The 24,432-nt window shown below is 39.7% G+C and overlaps 1 protein-coding gene and 1 long non-coding RNA gene across 2 annotated transcripts in view; one reads left to right on the plus strand and one right to left on the minus strand.

The window, feature by feature from the left end:
* The window catches only part of igsf22 (immunoglobulin superfamily member 22), a 55,030-nt gene that overhangs the window by 26,512 nt on the left and 4,086 nt on the right, over nucleotides 1-24,432 (plus strand). The window contains exons 10-22 of the mRNA XM_003214750.4: nucleotides 125-397; nucleotides 4,102-4,386; nucleotides 5,838-5,962; nucleotides 6,162-6,303; nucleotides 6,886-7,182; nucleotides 8,854-9,156; nucleotides 10,251-10,424; nucleotides 12,513-12,641; nucleotides 13,246-13,542; nucleotides 14,321-14,409; nucleotides 17,554-17,746; nucleotides 20,402-20,701; nucleotides 23,542-23,868. Of these exons, the coding sequence (XP_003214798.2) occupies nucleotides 125-397; nucleotides 4,102-4,386; nucleotides 5,838-5,962; nucleotides 6,162-6,303; nucleotides 6,886-7,182; nucleotides 8,854-9,156; nucleotides 10,251-10,424; nucleotides 12,513-12,641; nucleotides 13,246-13,542; nucleotides 14,321-14,409; nucleotides 17,554-17,746; nucleotides 20,402-20,701; nucleotides 23,542-23,868 (2,934 nt within the window). The remainder of the gene's footprint in view (nucleotides 1-124; nucleotides 398-4,101; nucleotides 4,387-5,837; nucleotides 5,963-6,161; nucleotides 6,304-6,885; nucleotides 7,183-8,853; nucleotides 9,157-10,250; nucleotides 10,425-12,512; nucleotides 12,642-13,245; nucleotides 13,543-14,320; nucleotides 14,410-17,553; nucleotides 17,747-20,401; nucleotides 20,702-23,541; nucleotides 23,869-24,432) is intronic.
* On the minus strand, nucleotides 7,515-12,514 carry LOC134295374 (uncharacterized). The gene is made up of 2 exons (XR_010001919.1): nucleotides 12,248-12,514; nucleotides 7,515-8,888 (listed from the first exon to the last, which is right to left on the minus strand). It is a non-coding gene; the product is annotated as an uncharacterized LOC134295374 (long non-coding RNA).

The raw sequence follows: 24,432 nt of genomic DNA on the forward strand, positions 1-24,432 counted from the left end.
TAAAGCTGATTTGATGTATACAATATGAGGTTGTGGCTCATATTTCAGAAACATCTCCACTCTTGAGGCCAAATATACATACTGAAAGTCACTGTATGTTTCCCCTTGGTTTTTTTTTAAACAGATGAGCCTCTGACGTTTCTGGCAGACCTGAAACCTTTAAAAATAACAGAGAGGCAGACTGCTATCTTTGAGATACGTCTTTCCAAAAAGGTGCCCAATTTTGCCTGGAAGTTCAATGGGAAAGAGCTGAAGCGAGATGACAAGTATGAAATCATCACATCAGAAGATGGCCTAACCCACACACTGAAAATTAAAGATGCTCGTCCAAGTGACATGGGTCTTGTCAGCTTTGAAACTGGAGATCTAGTAACCAAGACTGAACTTTTTATTCAGAGTAAGAGAAAATCAATCTTGAAAAAGAATTTCATGCATCCTGTTTGGTGGATAGAAAAATGTGAAAAAATATTATTCTGATATGATCTTACTTGAGGAGCCCCGGTGGCGCAGTGTGTTAAATCGCTGAGCTGCTGAACTTGCTGACCGAAAGGTTGGCAGTTCAAATCCAGGGAGAGGGGTGAGCTTCCACCGTTAGCCCCAGCTTCTGCCAACCTAGCAGTTCAAAAACATGCAAATATGAGTAGATAAACAGGTACCGCTCCGGGAGGAAGGTAACAATGCAGTCATGCTGGCCACATAACTTGGAGGTGTCTACGGACAAAGCCAGCTCTTCAGCTTAGAAATGGAGATGAGCACCAACCCCTGGAGTTGGACACGACTAGACTTAATGTCAGCGGAAAACCTTTACCTTATGATCTCACTTATTGATTAGCCTTAATTTTAAAATAAAAAAGAAACATCAAGGGAGATTGTTGTGTCAAGTTTTGAACAAAAGGTTCTCTTGACAAGCTGCTTAGTTGTTCAACGAAAATCTAGGTGCAGTTGGTGGGATCATCAGGAGATAGACTTCAAATTTTCCCAAATATTGTGTGTGTTGTAGAAGAGCAGAAGATATTGGGATTTTTTTTACTTTATAAAAAGGACTATAACCTCAACAACTGCACTGATAAGGATCCATCACCAAGCCTCACATAAGAACAACAAGGTTTACTCACTTGCCCTTCATGCTCCGTATATAAGGAAAAGCTTTCTACCAATAGACGTCCAAGAGATCCCAGAATTCTCTATAGCCAGTAACAGAGGGATTCATATGAAATCAGGCAATCATATACATATTTACATCTAAGTAAAGATCTTAGGGGTGTGGTATTGGAAATATTGTCCATGGGAAACTACTGGATTTTTAGGAGTTACAAAACTAGTTAAGCATTTTATGTGATACTTGTGCTATACTTCTTGCTGTTGCTTGCAAAAAACACATGGTGTAGATGACATATAGAAATGTAGGTGTACCTAACTACATGCCTCTGGGAACCCTGAGTTGGCCAGGATTCCTAGATATATGTTATGTGAGAGTTGTTGCTTAATTATGCATGGTTGTTGTTATTATTTGCTATCAAGTCAGCTGCAATCTTCTTTTAATTTATTTCAGTCTTCCACAGCCATTATTTTTGTTTTCTTAATTATCAGCCGTAGCCCCGCTTTTGTACTTTCTTCCTTAATTTTAACCAGTTGTTCTGTAATTATACTTGGTTGTTGTTCTTATTTGCTATCAAGTCGGCTTCAGTGTTTGCAAACTTCATGAATAAACAACCCCTCAGATCCCCAGTTATTAACTTTCCTGCTCAGATCTTGTGAACTTAAGGCCATGACTTCATTTATTGAATCAAACTTTTCTGCACTTTCCCTAGAAATATCATCTTTTTGAGCATTTTACGTTGTCTGATGATGTGACCAATGTGAATTAGTCTCAATTTAGTTATTTTGGCTTCTAATGAGTATTCAAACTTCAATTTCTTTTTTAGGACATATTTATTAGTATTTTTGGCTGCCTGTGGTATACATAAATTTTCAAAAGAGGTGATTCTTGCCTACCCCTTCCCTTTGTTATCTTTCTTCAGGCCTAGCTTTGATAGCCATGCATAGAATGAGAAATATTACAGCCTGACTTTGAAATTTAATCTTTACTCTCAAGGATCTAATATAATTCCTTCTTCACTGTCCTTCCAAGTCTTAGTTTTTTGCTGATGTCTTGACTAGAATCTCCATTTTGATTCATGACTGGGGCAAGATATGGAAGATTTTAAAACCATTTCAGCATTTTCAGCATCTTCTTTTAATTTATTTCAATCTTCAATAGCCATTATTTTTGTTTTCTTAATAATCAGCTATAGCCCTGCTTTTGTACTTTCTTCCTTAACTTTCACCAATTGTTGCTCAAAGTCTGCTATTTTCTGATAATCATATGGTGTCATCTATATTCATACATGCATTTTAGATGGCAGGCGAAGCTATCCTAAGACAAGGGATATTCAACAAAAAGATAATCAGGGTACCTTGACTTTATGGCAAAATGTCGGCAATACCTTTCTGGATCATAAGAAAGGAGTATTTTTAGATGGCAAATCAATTTGTGCTGTCACCTTCCTTAACACTCAAGACTGTCACTTACATAGACTATATCTGGGTCTTCAATTTTTTGCATAGTTCCAACACCTACGCACTGTTCTTAAGCTGTCAACCTTATCACTGTCCTTGATTTGTCTGGTTCTTTGTTCACAGTTGAAATCTGTGGAGCCAATAACTGTTTGGGGTAGCGTGTCTGATAGTGTATGTTAGGAAAAGAGGAGAATTGTATTTTTGTTCTTTTCTAATGACAATTTTCCAAAATCTACAAACTTTTTAATAAGTGCTATGGGGGATAATTAGATTTTTACAAAATGTAGTAGAACTGTAAATTAAATAATTTGTCAATTCAGCCCCAAGATTTTGAAATCTGAGGTTTTAAAAGTCTACTTGTGAATTTCTATCAACTCAACCATTCTAGTTGTGCTGCTGGGTTAGCATTGCCACCTCTTTTTTCTGATGGCTTCCTCACTTTTTAACGCTGTGTTGCAGACGGGTACCGCATGCTCCTCTTCATGCTGGGAATTTCCATACTTGTAGAATGTGGCTAGTGCAGATAGTGGAGAATCATTTCAAATTTGCTTCTGAAAGGTGAATACCACACACAAACATGTACACACTTTATGGCCAGCATTCAGTTTGTGACCTACCCAAGTGTTAAGTACACCTCATGCCCATGTATGTCTTTTCAGGTGACTGCAGAGATTGATATTCTCTTCCACTCCCTACAATGCCCAATCCCATCTCTTGATGACTAACAGTTAATCTGTGATAGCTACCCTGGAGCCCATGGTGGCGCAGTGGATTAAATCCCTGTGCTAGCAGGGCTGCTGACTTGAAGGTTGGGTTGCTGACCTGAAGGTTGATGGTTTGAATCCAACCCGGGGAGAGCACAGATGAGCTCCCTCTATCAGCTCCAACTCCATGCGGGGACATGAGAGAAGCCTCCCACAAGGATGGTAAAAACATCAAAACATCCGGGCGTCCCCTGGGCAACATCCTTGCAGACGACCAATTCTCTCACACCAGAAGTGACTTGCAGTTTCTCAAGTCCCTCCTGATACGAAAAAAAGCAGCCCTGAACAGCCATTCTCTGGTATATGGAAATTGTGGGCCTGGAACAAGCTGTGGCTCTGTCCAGCAGCCTGACATGGAACAATGATTTCATTTGCTATGATCTCAATGGAACTTGGCAGAAGATATTAGTTAGTGTGTGGCTTTGAGGCAGCGCAATCCCACACACTCTCCACCAGTCAGAAAATGGATGTTCAGACGCTATCACAACAAAATTTCCATCCTGGTAATGGTGAGTGGGGAGCAATAGCAGAGCTTCACCTGAAGAATTCTTACACCTTCTTGGGTAGTATAAGATCTCAGCCATTGTGATGTGTGTTTTTATTTTATAAGCACATCTTGCTAGCTAGTTTGATTTCAGTCCACCTATATATGTACATACATACCATGCTTGCATATAAAAATAAGAAGAAATGAACTTGACATTAAATGAAGCAGAAAAACAAAACCAACAGATTTTTGTGGTTTTTTCCTTGTGTTTGTCTTCTCTTCTCTCTCAAGGAACACCAATTAAGTTCATCAGGAATCTGAAGAATGTCCGAGTGAAAGAGAAGGGAAAAGCTTCCCTGGAGTGTGAATTGACAACTAAAGATGTTACTTTGAAATGGATGAAGAATGGGAAGGTGATCGAGAGGTCTAAAAAATTTACCATGATCCATGAAGGGAAGACTGCAGAGCTGATCATTGATGATGCTGATCAGAGTGACACAGGGGAATATATGGTGGTTGCCATGCAAGAGAATGACCCCACTGAATATTACAGCAATTGTAATGTGACAGTAGAAGGTAAGAGTTGCCAAACACTAAGCCAAGAATGTATTTTGGAAAGCAAAGTGTTACTAGATGTTTCCTTTCCTTTCATTGCCATGGCATTGGCAGAAGCTGTGTGTTTATGAGTTGTACTTGTGCATATGTTTGGGGAAGGACATGATATATGGCTTTTATTCTCAAGCCACAATTGCCCCCCCCATGTCATCAAATGTGTACACTTATACCTGACTTTTTTCTTTTTGTAGAGCTGATTTTTAAAATGTACCTATTAATTGCTAAGGGAGAAGACTGAGAAAACATGGATAATGCTTAATATTCAGATGGAATTTTTTTGTAATTTGTCTCCATTGGTTCATGTTCTAGTCTCTTGAACAGCAGAAATCAATTACAGTGTTCCCTCACTTATCGTTGGGGTTAGGTTACAGGACCACCCGCAATAAGTGAAAATCTGTGAAGTAGGGACGCTATATTTATTTTAATATTTACACATTATTTTAGTAGTTATGGAGCCCCTGGTGGTTCAGTGTGTTAAAGCGCTAAGCTGCTGAACTTACAGACTGAAAGGTCCCAGGTTTGAATCCAGGGAGCGGAGTGAGCGCCTGCTGTTAGCTGCAGCTTCTGCCAACCTAGCAGTTCGAAAACATGCCAAAGTGAGTAGATCAATAGGTACCACTCCGGTGGGAAGGCAACGGCACTCCATGCAGTCATGCCGGCCACATGACCTTGGAGGTGTCTACAGACAACGTTGGCTCTTTGGCTTAGAAATGGAGATGAGCACTAACCCCCAGAGTTAGACACGACTGGACTTAACGTCAGGGGAAAACTTTACCTTTAGCCTTAGTAGTTATACACTATTTTAAGCTGCTTGGGCTCCTTTTCTCTCCCTTTGGCTTCTCCTTCCTCCCTTCCTTAGGCTGTAAATTGTAATTTTTTAATGATTTATAATAGTCTTTTAGAGTTTATTGAAAAACTGCAAAACAGCGAATCTGCAAAAAGTGAACTGTGAAGTAATGAGGGAACACTGTAATCTTCTATGTGACATCCCTTAGATATTCATTTCCTCCAAGCAAACCATTCCCAGCTCCCTAAGCAATTCCTCAGAAGGCTTGATTTCCAGACCCTTGACCATCTTGCATATACTTTTCTGGACACATTCCAGCTTGTTAATGTTCTTCTTGAATGGATACAGCCCTCCAAGCGAGATCTGACCAAAGAGACCAATACATTTGTGAGCATTCTTTTGAATCTCTATTGGGAAATCTGCTGTATCCAGTGGTCCCTAGGAGCTATTCCTGGACCCAGAGGACTATAGCCCAGTTGTAGTAAAAGACACGAAAGAGATTTCACACACACACATTTTCAGCTTGAAATATGGTATACATATTATGTATCCGATCAAGTAATACTAAATTCAGTATCTTTTGAGATTGAATCTAACTGGCAGCATTCTCCTTTTTTTCTTATAGAGAGATTTGCTACTGTCAAGAGCGGCTTGTCAGATGTCCAGGCAGCAACTGGGGACCCAGCTGAGCTCTCTGTTGTCCTGAATGATGAGAAAGTAGAAGGTGTTTGGTTGAAGGATGGAAAAGAGGTACATGTAAACCTAGGTTGGCAACAGTGATCATCCAATTTATTTTATTGTCTATTTATTTATTTTAGTCAACTTAATAAGGCCTTATGAGAGTTACAAATCAATTTAAAGCTGTGGTCCAATTGTAAAATGATGTTGCCTCTAATATTGTGACAAGCTTTAGGTGGTGGTGGTAAAGTTTTAATAGTCTTTCCTTTAGATTACAGATATGAGAGGAATCCAGATCATCAAGCAAGGGGCTGTTCACAAAATCATCATTGACAAGATGGGGGAGGAATTTGAAGGGAAGTACACCTTCAGAGCAAAAGGGGCCGAGAGTGAGGCCACTGTTAGCATTGCAGGTACAGTAGGGGATTTCTCTCCAGTGTTGAATTCACCTTGCCTTTTCCTCAACACTTTCTTTTTTCACAAGAATTCTTTAGGAGCACAGCAAAATATAACAGGTCATATTTGGCTATATTATTATTCAGCTTGTTGAGAAAGCTTGTTAAAAGAAGCAGGTTTCTAGCCCTTATGGTGGCAAAGATGAGCTTAAAAGTAAGTGGATGATGCCTGATGTATCTTCAGCAGTTGAAAGCATGGCAGGATTACTAGGTTACTAAGGACCTCATCACACTAGACCTTGGATCCACTTTAAATCCACTTTAGGGAGGGGGCTTTAGACAGTTCAGCCAGACAGGTCCTGGGTCTCACCAAACTACAAACCCCAGAATTCTGCAGGAGGCAGAAACTGGATTTAAAGTGGATTCATGCTCTTGTGTGATGAGGCAGTAACAAAGGGAGGGGTAGGACATAAATTTCTTTCCCCATCTAGCAAAATCAGAATTAATTATGCAAAGGAGGAAATAATTATGCAAGGGAGGATCTGTAGTTTTCACACATATTTTCCCCACATTTTTTCTTCTTTTTTCACTGTTCACCAGATCCACCTTATATTGATCCATCTGTACTGGAAGCTTTAGCTGCTCACCCAGTGACTGTGAAAGCAGGACAGACGGCTTACATCAAGGTACCTTTCAAGGCCAAGCCCTTGCCCAAAGTTACTTGGTTTAAGGATGGCGTTGAGGTGACTGAAGAAGACAGGGTAATGATGGAAAGGACCAATGACCAAGCCCTGCTCACCATCAAGAACTGTGTGAGAGAAGACAGTGGAGCTATCATGCTGAAGCTGAAAAGTGACTGTGGATCAGCCATCGCTCATTTGCACCTCAATGTCATTGGTAGGTTCTGGATTAGTCATTAAGGTATGGTGCATGTCCTAAATATGTTGATTTGGGAGAGTAAGTTCGCAGCAAGTCCTGAGGAAACTTGCTGAGATGTGTGTGTGTGTGTATACACACACACACAAACATTGCACACTCAGTGTGTCTTGGCAATAGTGAAGACAAATTGGAACAAGACTTAGTTCTATTTTTAAAAAGCAAGAATGGGTAACAGTTGTTTTTGAACACCAATTCCCAACTTTCTCTGCCAATATAAACCATACCAAAGAATTGCTTTATATATATTGCACCAATTTTTTGCAAGACAACTAACATAATATACATACATATACATACCTGTATTTATTTGAATATTATGCACCATCAAATGTAATGTGCATTTCAATTTTGAAAGTGTGCATACAAAAAAAGGATTTGCTGTCGCATGTGAGGTTGTGATGACCACGGAAAGGCTTATGAGTCTTTTTGCTGCCACCATCAGCTTCCCACCAGCCTTTTCACGGCGACTGCTGCCTTGCCCTCCTCTGTCCCCAGCTGGTATCTCTTGCCCAACACCTCAAATAGGTGCGCAATTCTAACATGTCATTGAATCTAATGTTCACCTCAATTTTAGCAATGCAATTTAGCCTAAAATGGTGAGCATTAGACTCAAATAACTATGGTATATAGAAGTAATGAATCTCACGACTTATGCTGGTAGCGAGTAGCTCGACAGCTTTCGGTTCTTCCATAAATATTGTGCTTAGGAAGGCAAAATGACAACTTGCAAGCAAAGCCAAATGAAAGCACAAGCGTCCTCATAAAATCGAACTTAGATAATGTATCTGAGTTGAGTGAATATTTGTGGAGGTGGGTTGTAACAAAACCCTTAGCATAGACACATTGATTCCACTGTCTGTATGCTTCAAAATCTGCTCATGTTGTCCACCTGCAATCCATTCATTAGCCCATGAGATCACTTGCCCATAAGGTGGGGGCTCTTCCTTTTTCAGGCTTCTCAGTTAATGCAAACAGTCTCATACAGTTGGTACCTACAAGGTCTGTACACATGGTTACAGTCTACTGAAGAGAGAATAGAAGCAGGGGTAAACCCTGTCATTGCAATTTCATTCCTGCTCATGAAATTTCACTTTTGCTTACCTCAGAAATGTTGTTCAAAGAGAGACCGAAAGGTTTGGAAAGTTGATTTTATGAATGAATGCAATCCCGTGCTTAAGCCATTCACAATTGAGCATTAGTAGGGATGGTGCTCAGGGACAAAGATCAACATCCTAACACTGCATGGTTATGGTTAACTTCAACATGTCATTAAATTGGTTCTTGCTAAAAAGTAGTATGTTATCCTACTGCCCAGTTGTGAATCTTGGATATGTGTGGATATTTCTGCTGTGTGTTGAGACAGTGGCCTTTTCTAACCTGGTATATACCTGGCCTTTAATCAATACAAAGAGAAAGGCAGGATATACATTAAATAAATAAATACCCTCCGGATATTTTGGACTGCCAACAGCTTCAACCAACACATTCTTGATCAGGGATGTTGAGAGTTGTAGTTCGAAGCACCTGGAAGGCATGAGGTTGGTGAAGATTATTTTGTGATGCATCTGAGGAGCCGAAGATTTTGTTGTAGCCATCTCCAGTCTTCTTATTCATTTTCTCCTCCTTTAGACAAACCAAAACCACCACAAGGGAAAGTAGAATTCCTGGAAAAGACAGGGAAGTGTATCAAAATGAAATGGAAAGCACCCAAAGACAATGGCGGCAAGCAGGTGACCCACTTCATTATTGAGCGGAAGGTGGTTGGGAAGAGGTCCTGGATCAAAGTTGGGGAAGTTGACAGCAAGCAGACCACATTTGCTACAGATAAGGTGGAAGAAGGGAAAGCCTATCAATTCCGAATCCTGGCCGTGAACTCCGAGGGTGCAAGCGAGCCACTAGAGACAGAAGAAGTCTTTGCCGGGGATCCTATTGGTAAGTACCTGAGCATGTTAGATGAGGTTTCCACATGACTTGAACTTATTTGAAATGGGCAAATCCATTAGCCTTTGTCTTGGGATGAGATGAGATAATACACAAGGAGAATGACTTAACAGTTCTCAGAGGGAGACAGATTTTAATGTGGCAGTCAATCTAATCACCCTCAGAAAGAACTGTTTACCTGGGATGTGTTTAATAAAAGAAGTGAAGCATAAAGATTTGTAGCATGCTGTTCAATTCATCTTTGGCCCTGAGCTAATTTAACTTTAATCACCGTGCCTCTTGAGCTACTTAGATCATTACATCTGGAAACTAGAAGGGGTGGGGGAGAGAGTATTGGAACCTCTTCAACAGAGGAGAAACCTGTTTGGATACAATCTGCTAAGATTTCTAGAATTCTCTGTGATATAGAACCTCAAAAATGTAACTGTTAAGTCCTTGGAGATACACATATGTTTAGAAATTATGTAAGGTAAAGGTAAAGGTCTCCCCTGACGTTAAATCCAGTCGTGTCTGACTCTGGGGGTTGGTGCTCATCTCCATTTCTAAGCCAAAGAGCCAGCGTTGTCCGTAGACACTTCCAAGGTCATGTGGCCGGCATGACTGCATGGAATGCCGTTACCTTCCCACCGGAGCGGTACCTATTGATCTACTCACATTTGCATGTTTTTGAACTGCTAGGTTGGCAGAAGCTGGAGCTAACAGCGGGCGCTCACTCCGCTCCCCGAATTTGAACCTGGGACCTTTCAGTCTGCAAGTTCAGCAGCTCAGTGCTTTAACACACTGAGAAATTATGTATTACAATGATAACTATTATGCATTGTGATGGCCTGCATTTTTCTTCTCAAAATAATCCTTCCACAAAACTTAAGGAAGTTTGAATACCAGACAAATTCTCATTCTTATATGGTATTATTCTTGATGGAGTTTCCTAATTGCCAAGAAACCCATTTTTCAACTTGGGAATAAATAATTAGGAATACTCTTTCCATCCACTGTGTGTATACATTTATAGACAAGCAATGGAGAAATAAAGAAAAGTTACTTCTGTGTTTGTGCTAATTTACCTGTATTAAAATTCTTTACAGATCCTCCAGGACAGGCTTCTCAACCTCAAGTAACCGATGTGAGCAAAGAAGCTGTTACCATTACCTGGAATCCTCCAGCTAAAGATGGTGGCTCCCCAGTATTGGGGTATATTGTTGAAAGAAGGAAGAAAGGCAGCAACCTTTGGGTCCCAGTATCCAAAGAACTAGTACAAGGTCAGCAGGTTACATCCCTCTCACTAGGCAAGGCTAAGTGGCTGCCTCAAACAACAGATGCTGGGAACACATTATGGAGCACCTCTATAGGAATCTCTAGGTCCTCTAGTGCAATTGTATGGTCAGCTTCCAGTAAAAGTTCTCCATAGAGTCCTGCTGGAGAACCAAGAGATTCCTAGGGAGGTATTCTCGGAGGTAAAAAAGAAAGTAATATTTATTTGTGGGTTTACACTTTTGTGGGGGGCCTGTGCCCCTAACCCCAGCGAATGTGAAAAACATACTATATATGAACAAAATGGATCCTTGTAGCTGAACTGCTCCATAGAAATGTTGTTGTTGTTGTTGTTGTTGTTGTTGTTGTTGTCTACTTTCAATAATAATAATGATAATGATAATGATAATAATAATAATAATAATAACAACAACAACAACTTTATTCTTATATCCTGCCCCATCTCCCCAAAGGGACTTGTGGCTGCTTACATGGAGACACAGCCCAGTAATGCAACAATAAAATACAACAATATAAGATACATTCAATTACAATTAATTAATACATAAAAACATAAAAAGCATAAAAGCATAAACTCAACAACCAATAACCAATATCCAATAGCCAGGTGCAATGGGCATGTTCAGAAATTGAAGGCAGTCTACCTGTCCGAACATATCTCCCCCTACGAACCACCTCGGAGTCTGAGAACGTCTGGGAAGGCCCTGCTCTCGGTCCCACCACCTTCACAAGCATGGTTGGTGGGGACAAGAGATGGGGCCTTCTCCGTGGTGGCCCCTTGGTTGTGGTGCTCCCTCCCAAGTGATGTCAGGTCAGCCCCCTCCCTTCTGGCTTTCAGAAAGAGATTTAAAACCTGGCTTTGGGAGCAAGCCTTCAAGAAGTAGTTGTGCAATAAGTTTACTTGATATCGTGCAATTGACTCTGGATCGGCCTTAGACCTAGTCTTTAGATGCTTTGTCTTAACATTGGATTGTATTTAAATACGTTTTTATGTATGCTTATTTTAAGTTTAATGTAACTTTATATGTTTTATGTTGGAGACACTATGTAGTGCCATTTGTAAGCCGCCTTGAGTCCCCCCAGGGGTTGAGAAAAGTGGGATATAAATATAGTAAATAAATAAATAATACATGTACAGTATATTGCAAGGTCACTAATAAGATGGGCCAGTTAGAAAGTGCAGTAACTGGGTATAGGTGGAGGTAAAAAGCCTCTGTCAAATTGTGCTGAATTAGTCAAAAGCACATTGAAATAACCAGGTTTTCAGGTCTTTCCGAAATGTGGCCAAGGTGGGAGCTAATCTAATTTCTCTCCGGAGGGAGTTCCAGAGCCAGGGGGCCACCACCGAGAAGGCCCTCTCCCTCGTCTCCACCAACCGTGTTTGAGACGGCAATGGGAGCAAGAGAAGGGCCTCTCCAGCAGATCTTAAAGTTCACTCAGGTTCGTAGTAGAAAATACAATTGCAAAGATAGGCTGGACCTGAACCGTTTAGGGCTTTATAGGTGATAACAGCACCTTGAATTGAGACCAGAAACTTATCTGCAGAAACATATCAAATCATTTCTGACTTTTGACAATTCTAAATTAAACCTATCATGGAATTTTCTTTGTTCAGAAGAACTTTGTTTTTGCCTTCTTCTGAGAAGGTCACCCTATGGGTTCAATGATTGAGCATGAATTCAAACCAGAGTTGTCATCCCAGCACTCAAATCCACTACACCACACTGTCTCATAGAAACATTAGAATGATTTAATTAATTAATTAAATTCAGTAAAATTGTACAGTTGTATTAATTATTTTACTCCTTACCTTTCTGTCCATTTGTGCATGATTGCTTCACATCTCCTGCCATGTCAGGCTGCAAATCAATGTAATCGCACAACAGATTTCTGTCGCAATGAAACTACATTTATGGCCACAGGGGGACAGCAAAACACCACAATCTGCCACAATTTGTCTTGAATGAACTTGAATAGGAAGATGATTGCTGCTTCATCATGTTTCTATGAGGGGAAACATCCCCATTTGTTCATTTTGAATTTTGTGTTATTTTTAATCATCTGTATGTGTTTAGATACTAAATGCAAAGTGGATGGCTTATTGGAAGATACAGAATATGAGTTCCGCGTCATTCCTGTGAACCGAGCAGGTCCTGGACTTCCAAGCAGTGCTTCCAACTCGGTTGTGGCAAGGGATCCCATCAGTATGTCTCTCCTCTTAACTGACTCCTAGTGCATATCACATCCTGATCCCATAATCTCTTATTTACAATGTCAAATTACATTATGAATTTACAAATTAAGCACCCAAACACCATGTTTTACAAGAAGTCTGCCACTTGTTTGGGAATGTGGCTGCACATGTTGTTGTTGGGCGTGTTGGCCCGCTGCACATTGCTGCCTAGAAAAACAGCTGTGGGTCCTGGCGGGAGGAAGATTGCATTGGATAATACAGAACTTTGGATGAGCGAAGGTTGGATAAGCGAGACTCTACTGTATGTTCTATTTGATAATATACACTTGTGTTGTATACGTCTTTTCTTAAAGCCTTTGAGTCAAACCGATTGTATCCAGGGTGCACATGTTTTACAGTTATACTATTCAGGATTGATTTAACAGATTTTAAATGTCTGTTTTTAATTGAGATAATATTTAATATATAATGTAGCCTTTCTAACCTTTTGCAGTTATTTACTGTTTTAAATTGCTTTCATTATAAGCTGCCCTGAGACCGTTAGATACAGAGCAGGATGTATATATTTTAATGAAACAATGCAGAAATAAATAAGTATTGTGGATGTTTTCCAGAACCTCCTGGACTGGTGAAGGGTTTGCATGTAGCTGATTCTTCCAACTCCAGCATTTCTTTGGCATGGCAGCAGCCAGACGAAGGTGACGCACCTTCAGGCTACATACTGGAGATGCGGGCTGAAGACACCAAGGACTGGTCCAAATGCACCAAGATCCCAATTACTGGTACCAACTACACAGTGGGAGGACTGCAGGAGAGGCAGAAATATTTCTTCCGGATCCGTGCTGTGAATGAGGCTGGAGTGGGAGAACCAATTGAATTGAAAGATGGAGTCCTGGCCATGCCTCCTCCAGGTATCACTTGAGGGTCCAGTATGCATTGATACCAGTGTCCCATAACTGTCTCTTCACAGCCCAGCAGGAGCTCCAATGGCACAGGATTCCCAGTATGAAAACATAGCATTCTTGTTGGTGCTATGTTTGCACCATTCCATACCAAGACAAAGGATCACCTTGAACCTCCCATAGTTTATCTTGATTTCCATGGATACATAGATCAATGGATAAACTCACTTAGAACCAATGTGGACATGATCCCCAGCATTTTAAAAGATCATTTCCTCTGTGTAGGATTGTGGATTTGGTTGAAGCAATGATGCAAGAGGGAAGCAGAGCTCGGAAAAGATGGCTAGGGTTATTTCTAGGATCTGTAGTCCTATAAAGTAAACCTTCCAAGCTCCAAAGAGAAAGGTACATGGAGTCAGCTTTTTTGCTTCCATAAATGAAAAGATAAAAAGACCAGATATTCTTTTTTGTGGAGGTGGGAAAGCAGAGATCAAAAGACCAATTTTCTTTGGAAAAATGTCTCCTAAAGAAATGTTGTGTCCCTCCTCCTTGTCAATTTTCCTTTTCGAACCCAGAGCCTGTAGGTGTCTGGAATTAAAATAGAAAGAAAATGTCTCCTGAGTCATTTCTAAATGCTACTACAGGGCCATCATGTCAGCATTTCCAGAATGAACTGAACCACTCATCCTTTGAAAACACACAAGAGGTACCCGAAAAGCAAATGACAGTATCCCCTCTAATTATTTTCATCTCTCTTTTTTTTATGGTACTTTGGTGTGATTTCTAGCTGCTCCGAAGTTCGACCTGAGTGCCAGGCTGAAGAACCACATGGTTGTTCGGGCTGGGACAGCCCTCTGTATCCATGCCAGCTTTAATGTAAGTCATTTCTTTGTACATTATGGTTAGCTGCGTCTTCATCATGCAAATGGTTTCATCATTTTGCTTTGTCAGTAAGTCTTAACAGTACAACCTGGAGTTCCCTGGTAGTCTCCCACCCAAGTACTAGCTAGGCCTATCCTTGCTTAGGTTCCAAAATCAGACAAGATCTGTTTTGGTTGAATAGTATGGTGGCATATCTGTGATATATCATACAGCCTCCTGATAATCCTGAAATCCATATAACATAAATTAACTGCTTGTTCTCATTAGATTTCTTTCAAACCTCCCTCTCTATCCTCCTTCATGAAACAACTGAAGACCTGGATGTTGAGATTGGCCTTTGGTGAGACAGTCACTGGATGACCAGGCTCAGTTGGCATTATAACTCTATCCTGAATTTTATTAGGTCCCTTTTATTCTGATATTTTAACTGATGATGTTATTTTTATATTGCTGCTGCAGTCGCCCCACCCCGCCACCACCAATGAAGTCGAATTGTACTTGGTGGTTGATTGATATTATTATTACTGCTGTATTAACTCTTGTTTTATTGTCTTACTGTGGTTTAATTTTTTTTTATATTGTTCAATGTATTTATGCTGTTGTTTTTGTAAATTGTGCTGGTCGGGCCTTGTCCCATGTGAGCTGCCCCGAGTCCCCGTGCGGAGATGGTGGCAGGGTATAAATAAAGTTTTATTATTATTTATTATTAAACCAGAGAGACTCACCCTTTTGTGGATTATAGAATTACTTTACAATGAAAGATTGGGTGAACGAAATAGAAAGGATTAAGGCAGCTAATGTAAGTGAATCCTTGGTATAAAAGATAGCAGATTTTATATAAAAGAAAAATCCTAGTCACAACTGTTGAAAGAGAAAATTACTGCATGGTACATTTAATAATGGGGTTTTATAATGGGTGTATTGTTCTTTTTCATTGTCAAGTCCAGTGGCTAGTATGATAAAGCTGATGAAGAAAAGCTTGAGTTGGTGAAAATCTTGGGGTACAAGTTGGGAATACACTGCCCAGGTTTTTTTCCATACCTTGATCCTTAGGATCACCACAGGAAAAAAAGACCCCTGCTCCATGAATTATGATCCAGATCCCAATTGTTCCTCTACTGTGACTGTTACTCAGACACACACCAACATCCCAGATGCATGAAACAACCAGAAAATCAATGCATCGTCTAGTCTGGCTTTACATGTGACCCACCCAGACAAGAAATAATTGCCAGTGCAGAGGCAGCATTTCAAACATGGGTGATTTGCTATTAAAGTAATCACAGTAATGCAGAATAATGCTGGTTTGGGATGCCAAACTAATCAGGGCTTTAGCAACCCTGTAATCTCCTCCTCTCTAGTAAAATCCATGCTACAAAGCTTTGTGAAAGGGGATCCAGCAGTGCTGTTCTTTGTGGGTTGCTTGCAGGGAATTTACCTGACTGAAGCTAGGCAGGATTCAGGCTGCCTCTGTGAGCATAATTCTGTTCCTGATGTCTGCAGGATTGTTGGACTGGAAATAATAATTTAACAAAAGACACAAAACCCTTCCCTTAGTTTTCTTGGCTATTTTCCTGCAGGGGTTCCAAGGGTCTTCCTTCTGCCAGATTTTAGGGTTGACAGAGGCAACAAGGGACATTCTCTCCGTTGCTTTAAGAGAACTCATTTCAGAAATCTTTTGCAAGCAATCAGAATAATAATAATAATAATAATAATAATAATAATAATAATAATAATAATAATAATAAATTAATTTATATCCCGCCTCCATCTCCCCCGAAGGGGACTCGGGGCGGCTTACAGCAAAATCAGATACAAAACAATGACAAAATATGAAACATCAAAGAGCAATAATAAAAACCAATAATAATATATACACAATAACCGAAAAAACAGTTTAGATTTCTGACAAGAAAAAGCTGTTCCTCCCGGGCATGTGAGAGATTTGGGCAGGGGAAAGAAGGAGGATTATCAGGTGGAAGAAGTGGGAAAGCAAGGTGATCAAAAGAGATAAAAAGACAAAACTGTCCGAGAGGGGAAGTGGTCAGAAGACTGCAAACAGAATATTCTAGAGCTGAGTAGCTGGTGGGAACCCTTCCCCCTTCTGGCTGCTATTGCGGCCCACCAGCCAGTATCTCCAAACTCAACTCCTCTTTTTTCCAACTCTTGTAGTTAAGAAATTTCTCTAGGGTTTAGCACACTTTTATTATTTGGTTGCTCAGTGATCTCTACCTTGGTCATTGCCTCTGTCCCTACGCAGTTTGTGCAAAATCATTTGAGCCTCTTGCTCCCATCACTGAATGTTACTTATGCTGAAGACTGACTTTCTTGTGTCTGCCGTCTCTGGAAGGTGGGCAATTGAACTCACAGTAATTCCCCACCCTTACTTCAAAATGTCTGTTATAGGTGCAGATCTGTTATAGCATATCACTTTGATTATCACGGCTACCTCCTATTCAATCCCAAAATTTGTGTTTTGGTGAAATACTTAGAAAGTAGCAAGTACCCTAAGAAAAAAATAATAAATTTCACTGCGCCATCCCCAGTGGCACAGTGGGTTAAACCCTTGTGCCAGCAGAACTGATGACTTGAAGGTTGGGTTGCTGACCTGAAGTTGCCGGTTCGAATCCAACCCAAGGAGAGTGCAGATGAGCCCCTTCTATCAGCTCCAGCAACATGCGGAGACATGAGAGAATCCTCCCACAAGGATGGTTAAAACATCACAACATCCGAGTATCCCCCGGGAAACGTCCTTGCAGATGGCCAGTTCTCTCACACCAGACGTGACTTGCAGTTTCTCAAGTCGCTCCTGACATGAAAAAAAGAACTGTGTAGCTCAGATGCACCTTTGGTAGAAATTCAGGATGCAAATGGCATAATTCCTCACCACTGTGGGATGCAGTCCAACAACATCTGGAGGGCTACAATATTGCCACCCTAATATTAAGTGGAAGCAGCAGCCATGTTTTCTCCTGTACATTTCTTCTTGTTTCCTTTTATTTGTTCCCTCCCCTACCTGCTGTGTTGGGTGCAATTATTGAATATGTCAAAGAGCAAGTGAGGAAAAATGAGGTGAAAAGAACTGATGAAAAACAGGTGGGAGAACTTACACCTTTTGCATCATTTTGTTTCTGGCAGGGGTCTCCTCCCCCAAATGTGGTCTGGCAAAAGGATGGCGTTCCCACAAGGGGGAGAGAGAGCATCACTAAAGGCAAGAATCACTCCCAGTTCCTCATCCACAGCACCAAACGCATGGATTCTGGACTCTACCGTATTGTGCTCAGCAATGACTATGGGGAAGCCCGCTACGACATCCATGTGCGAGTAACAGGTACAAGAGTGTGTCTTGAGGGTGTGGGAGGGACGGGTGAAAGCGATATTGTGCACCACTGCTTCTGTCTGTTCAGAAGGAAGCATTGACTATTTCCACTCATTATCGGGCTGTGATGTGCATTTCTCTTTTATAACAATCTCCGTGACTCATTAGTAAATATGCTTCCTACAGTATTTGTTATAGTGTCATAAAAACTTTTTGAGCACAGGGCAGTTGTAAGACATAGAAAATCCTCATTAAAGAAAATGCATAATTTTCCAGTCACCTCTCAATTTATTTTCTTTTATTAGCACATAATGGTGATTTGATCAAGAATATTTAGGTTCCCTAAGGCATTATTGTTGTTGTTGTCATCTTCTTTTATATCCTGCTTTCCCCCCAAAACTGGAGCTATAACAATTATAATTATAATTATATGAATTTATTAACCGCCTCTCCCGCGGCTCGAGGCGGGATGCAACACCATTAAAACATAAATTAAAAGACATAGAACAGTTTAGTTTACAAATTAAAATGATTATAATATAATTCAAAATATATAAAAAGTCAACATTAAAATGGCATTAAACTATTAACACTGTTAATCCATTTAAAAACATCATTTTAAAAATAATAAAATGCAGTTTTAAAACAGTACAGTGTAAAACAATCCAGCTTACTCTTCAAAGTACTTTCCTTAAAAAACTTGAGTTCTGAAAGCCTGGGAGAATTAAAAAAAGTCTTTGCCTGTTGACAGAAGGATAACAAGAAGTGTCAATTCTAACTTCCCTAAGGATGAAGTTTCAGATCCTATCTCATGTCCTTAGCAATTTTCAGCCTGTAAGAGTGATAGGACTGGGAAAAAGGTCCTCTCCTGTGGCTTTCAGAAACTAGGTAGGCTCATATTGGATGTAAGATTAATCCAATAGCCTGAACATATGTCATCATTAAAACATTGTGCATCAAATGCTTCTCATCTTTTGAAATGGCTCTGCTGTTATGTTGTTGTTGATGATATATTTTGCTTTATCTCTTTGACAATGAAATTTCAAGTTGAGAATAGTTCATACAGAAATATTCTTATTCCAAGCAGAGCTCCTTTCCCATGTAAAATTTCCCATGTTTATATTAGGATGCTTTAATTCTATGTCTTAATGTTTAAATGATGTTTATGTCATGTTTTAATGGTCTTAATGATTTTAACTCATAGTTATATGTTATTGTTTAGATATTACGATTTAGTTTTCACATGTATGTTTGGCATTGAATTTTGCCACTATTATGTTGTAAACCACTTTACAAAAGCAGTATATACATACAGTAAATAAATAAATGTTGCAAAGCAGATTTCTATGCAAAATCTTTCCAGGCTTTCAATATAAACTTATCCCCAGTCTTCAAACAATCGATTGACCAATAAAATATTATCTTAATTGAAGTTTTAATCAACAATTAATGCATTACTTTATTAAAATTATTTTAATCATCAAAGTATTGGTATGAATTGAATTGACCAAATCTTCATAAAATCTCAAAAGAATATACCATGTAACTAAATAATGTATCTCTAAAGAGAGTGATTAATTGATTATAAAGGGAAACGCTTCTTTAAATGATATAGACTTATTAGAAATAATAATGAGTAGAACTGTAGAACTGTAGAATAGCAAAAGCATTCAGCTAGTACATTTTTTTAGGTCACAGGAAATCTAAATGTTCCTAGCCAAATCATTGTTATGTGCTAATGAAATAAAATAATCCAGCAGTTGATTGCTGAGCCGGGTGTTTGCTTTAATGAGTATTCTCTGCCTCTAGCTATTGCTTTGCACTCTTGTTGTTTTTATAACATTGTGTAGCAAAAATTAAGGGCAGCATTTCTGCTAATGAGCCATGGAGACTACTGTAGAGGAGGTGTGAATGCCAGAGTCTAATAATGGTCATTTCAATCCAATGTTTTCATAAATTGATCCAATGCCCAAAGTAGATTGAAAGATCTAATTATGTAGGCTGTGTAACTTTTCTTGTGGGAAAAAAATAATACATGGACAGTACAGGTCCATCTGTTCATCTGATGATACAGACTGCTTCCAAAATAAAGAATGGATACCAAAAGAATACAAGGGAAAGAGACACCAAATTGGCATTTACACTGTAGAATTAATGCAGTTTTACACCAACTGCCATGGCTCAATACTATGGAATTGTGGGAGTTTGGCAAAACACTAGCACCCTTTGACAGAGAAAGCTAAAGATTTCACAAAACTACAACTCTCATAATTCCATAGCATTGAGCCAGGGCAGTTAAAGTGGTGTAAAACCGCATTAATTCTATAGCTGAACCTAGAGAGAGATGAAATCTTGACTCACACTCAGAGCCGGTCCAACAATGAGGCGAATTAAGCGGTCACAAAACATACGGGAGCGCAGTTGAGACTGTTTTCTCTGTTGATTTCTTGTAAAACATGATGTTTTGGTGCTTGATTTGTAAAATCTTAAAGTAATTTGATGTTTAATAGGCTTTTCCTTAATCCCTCCTTATTATCCAACATTTTCGCTTATCGCTTTTATTTTTCAGTGATTGGTTTTGGGGGGGGGGGGTGCCAAAATTCTGTTCGCCTACACTTGAAAAATACCTAGGGCGGGCTTTGCTCACACTCCATATTTTTGCCGTAGATTTCCCAAGGCCACCTACCAACCTAAACGTGTTTGAGGAGGTGCCAAATACAGTAACACTAAAATGGGACCACTCTCCAGATGTGAAGGAGGACAGTGGTGCCCATTACGTCATCCTGAAACGTGACACTAGCACTGCCACTTGGTTCACAGCAGCAGAGAAAGTCTACAGCAACAAATACACAGTCACAGGCCTGCTTCCTGGCAGGAAATACTTCTTCCGTGTCATTGCCCGGAACGATGTTGGTGATAGTGACCCTCTAGATTCAAAGGATTCCTGGCATATAAGCAAAGACAAAGGTAAGGATGCAAGGCTGAACGATCCTTCATTTACTGTGAAAGGGTTTTGTTGACTCTTGATATGTATGCATTCAGTTTCCAATTTTCCATGGCCTTTTCACAATCAAAGTGGACAGTTAACTTTAAAGGCAGCTGAAAGCTGAAACTTTTGAAGCTCATAATTTGGAATCGGAATGTGTTCATCTTCTAATGCTTGGATATATGATTAATTCTTGTTTCACCAAGGAAATGAGTTCAGAAAATAAAACGAGGTTCTGCACACCTGTAGTCAAAAATTCAAACAGGCCTGTTTATTTTATAAATTGTAGGTTGTAACCCCTTAATCTCAATTAAATTACTAGGAACTTCCTTTAATTACTAAAATTACACTATTTGCACTTTTCTGGCCCATTCCTCGTTTAGGAGCCAACCCAGGTTTTTACCAAAGTATGATTATTATTTATTGGTATATCTGGTTTTATCTGTTTTTGATTTGTTTTCTACTGTTGAGTTTTATATTGTTTGTTGCCTGGGCCTGGGCCCATGTAAGCCGCCCCGAGTCCCCTCGGGGAGATGGGACGGGGTATAAAAATAAAATTATTATTATTATTATTATTATTATTATTATTATTATTATTATTATTATTATTATTATTATAAGTTACAGGGGCAGTCAAGCCAGTTGTTTTGTAGATACACACAATATAGATAACACACAATATGTTTCTTTGAATTCATGTCTTTTCGCTTAATATAACTCTTTTGAATTGTTTTCTGTCAGCACAACTTGCTTTGGTTTTGGAACAAATAATAATTGTAGATCAAGGGCAAAGTGCTACACAGTATAAAAACAATAGGAAGCCATACAGAACAGTTAGGGAGGGATTGTCTGCAGTAACTTCATTTCCAGCCCACATTCAGCTATCTGATAAATAAACAGTTGCCTCCAGATTTCATGCCCTTTGGGAACTTTTCTCAGTGGGCTTCAGTGAAAGGAGGAAATATTTGTCCTGCATGCAAATTTGGTTTCGTTATCAGACCTGGAGTTCCTCAGAAAACGAAGTGCTTCTGAAACACAGAGCTAGACACAACACTAGAATCTCAGAAATATTTGTGTGTCCCCCCCACACACACACACCCTTCCATAGTGTTATGTGTGTCCCGTCCCCCCCACACACACACACACCCTTCCATAGTGTTACAAAACCTATTAAGGCTTCCTATTCCTGCAGTGAAGGTTTTTAAAATGACCACGGCTGTAGCAGGGAGAAGGGATTGTCACTGATGCACACCATAAGTGTCCCGTTGTGATTTAATAAAATAGAAAACCCTTTAGTTTGACTCTGTCACAGCCCAAACAAACCAAAGGTTAATCTAGCCCGTTTCCTACATTGGCCAGACAAGAAGCCCACAAACAGGGTGTGAGAGTCCACATCTATCCCATCCTCTGATGCTCTTAGTAATTTTGTACCTAAAGGTTCCATACAGTCTTTATGGCTTCTCCACCATGGATTTGTTTCATTCATTTTTAAAACTATCTGGACCAATGACCATTAGATTTTGTGGAAACTAATTTCATAATTATGTCCTGTTCAGAGTACAGGCAGCTCCCAAGTTACGAACAAGTTAGGTTCTGTATACATTGTAGCTTTGGATAGCACAGGGAAGGGTTAACACCCCTGTCGTATTTGTTTTGCTGTCTGTGCCCCTGTTCAGAAGATTTCACCTCACTTTCTATCCCTGTGATAATTGGATTTTGAAAAATTTGGCTTGGTGCAGAAACAAGAATTGGTGAGAAAACTTCAGTGGAGACACCTGTTTCCCATGATATTGAAAAATTTGACTTGTTGTGGAAACAAGGCTTGGTGATAAAGTTTCAATTGAGACATCTTTTCCCCATAACTCTTCCAGACGTGAATTTCGCTTTCTAGAGGTAGATTTCTCTCACTTCCTGTTGTCTCACCTCCATTCTTATCTATGAGTTATTTGTAGGTCATATGTTTGTAACTTGGGGACTGCCTAAATTTGTTTGTCCAGAGTATGGAAAGATTATTGGGGGGTGGGGGGTGGGACAACAGCTCCCAGATCTCCCAAAAACCCAGGTGACTGTAACTTCTCTAATAAAAAGGAAAGTCTCCAAGCTCTGCTTCTTTCTGTCCTTATAATACAGAGACAAAAGATCTTGAAGCAGTAGACTTTTTTCCCAATGGGTTTTCTTAATATATCAGAACTCTCTTCCTCAATGAGGGTAAGAACATTTACAAATAAACTTTATAATCCCAGATAGTAAAACTAGAGCTATGTCAGACACTCAAGGACTAAATTGATGCAAACACCAGCATAGAAGAGTATAGAATATTTATTTATTTATCATGTCAGAAGTGAATTGAGAATACCGTTATAATGTATAAAAACCACAAACAAAGTTAAAAATTTGGCATTATACTAAATTTCCTTTGACCAGAAACTGGCCACTTCGAGTGCATCTGATGTCGTTGTAAGAAGGTCCTCCATTGTACATGTGGCAGGGCTCAGACCACATTGTAGTAAGTGGTCTGTGGTTTGCTCTTCTCCACATTAGCATGTCGTGGACTGATTTTCAAATGGATGAACAGATAGCTTCAATTGCTACAGTAAGTTCAAAGCATGTACAAAACTCTCCTAAACCAGGTATAGTTCATAACAAACTTGTGAAGTATGTGAGTTTGAGGGAGTAATTAGCCCACTGAATGGTGTGGTTCAATGGAGGTTTAGCATTGGGACATGGCTAAGTCCAATGTCTAAGCTTTGCCACAATCTGGATAACCACCTGGTCTAAACATCTTTTGAAATTAGAACTAATCACCACATTTTGTCAACAGAACGTTTCAATGCCAATATAAAGGAATATCATGAACGAGACTGGCGCCATGCCCCGCATTTCATCACCCCTTTGAAGAACCATGTAGTACGCCGGGGCCTTGACTGTACCATGAGCTGTGCATTCTTGGGCAACCCCCGCCCTGTGGTTACATTGTACAAAGGAAATGTTAACATTACAGCTAATTCTAAATTCTGGTACAATTCGAGCAGCGGAGTCTGCACACTGATGATCCCCACTTGCACCCTCAAGGACAGTGGCGAGTACTCCATATTAATTGAGAATGAGCTTGGAAATGACAAATGTAGCTGCACATTGACCGTATATGGTAAGTTGAGTTCCTTCCTTGACTAAAACCAATGTTTCCAATGCTTGTTCATTAACATAACTGTGCTGAGGATGTAACGTTCATGTTGACAATGAGAAAGCAAACTGCATGATTGGAACTAACTTTAATGAAGCTGGTACTTTCTTATCCTCATGCAAAGGAACAGATAAAATAGCAGTCTTTATGTTTCTTGATAGGGAGAAAGAACTTGAGTTACATCAGGTTGGGAATTGTGCAACCTTGAGATGTTGAACTGCAATTCACAGCAGCCCAAGCAAGCATTGTTCAGTGTTCGAACTCTGCAATACCTTTAAAACGGAGAATTGTGGCTTCTGGAGGCTTTGTAGGATATAATTTTCCATACGGAGACTTTTTTTTTCAGCAGTGAAGGGCTTCAGTGGATCTGGAAAACCTCACTGGGTGACTAAACATCAGCACCCCTAGAGCAGAATAAAGGACTCAGAAGGCTTCCAGAGGCAGCTTTCTTTCTAAAACCATCCTATCACTTTTACATAATTTTGTAGAGAGTTCAGGGAAGTTCAGCTTCCATGATTGATCTTCAAA

This window comes from Anolis carolinensis, chromosome 1 (genome assembly GCF_035594765.1).
Source record: "Anolis carolinensis isolate JA03-04 chromosome 1, rAnoCar3.1.pri, whole genome shotgun sequence".
Lineage (NCBI taxonomy): Eukaryota > Metazoa > Chordata > Lepidosauria > Squamata > Dactyloidae > Anolis > Anolis carolinensis.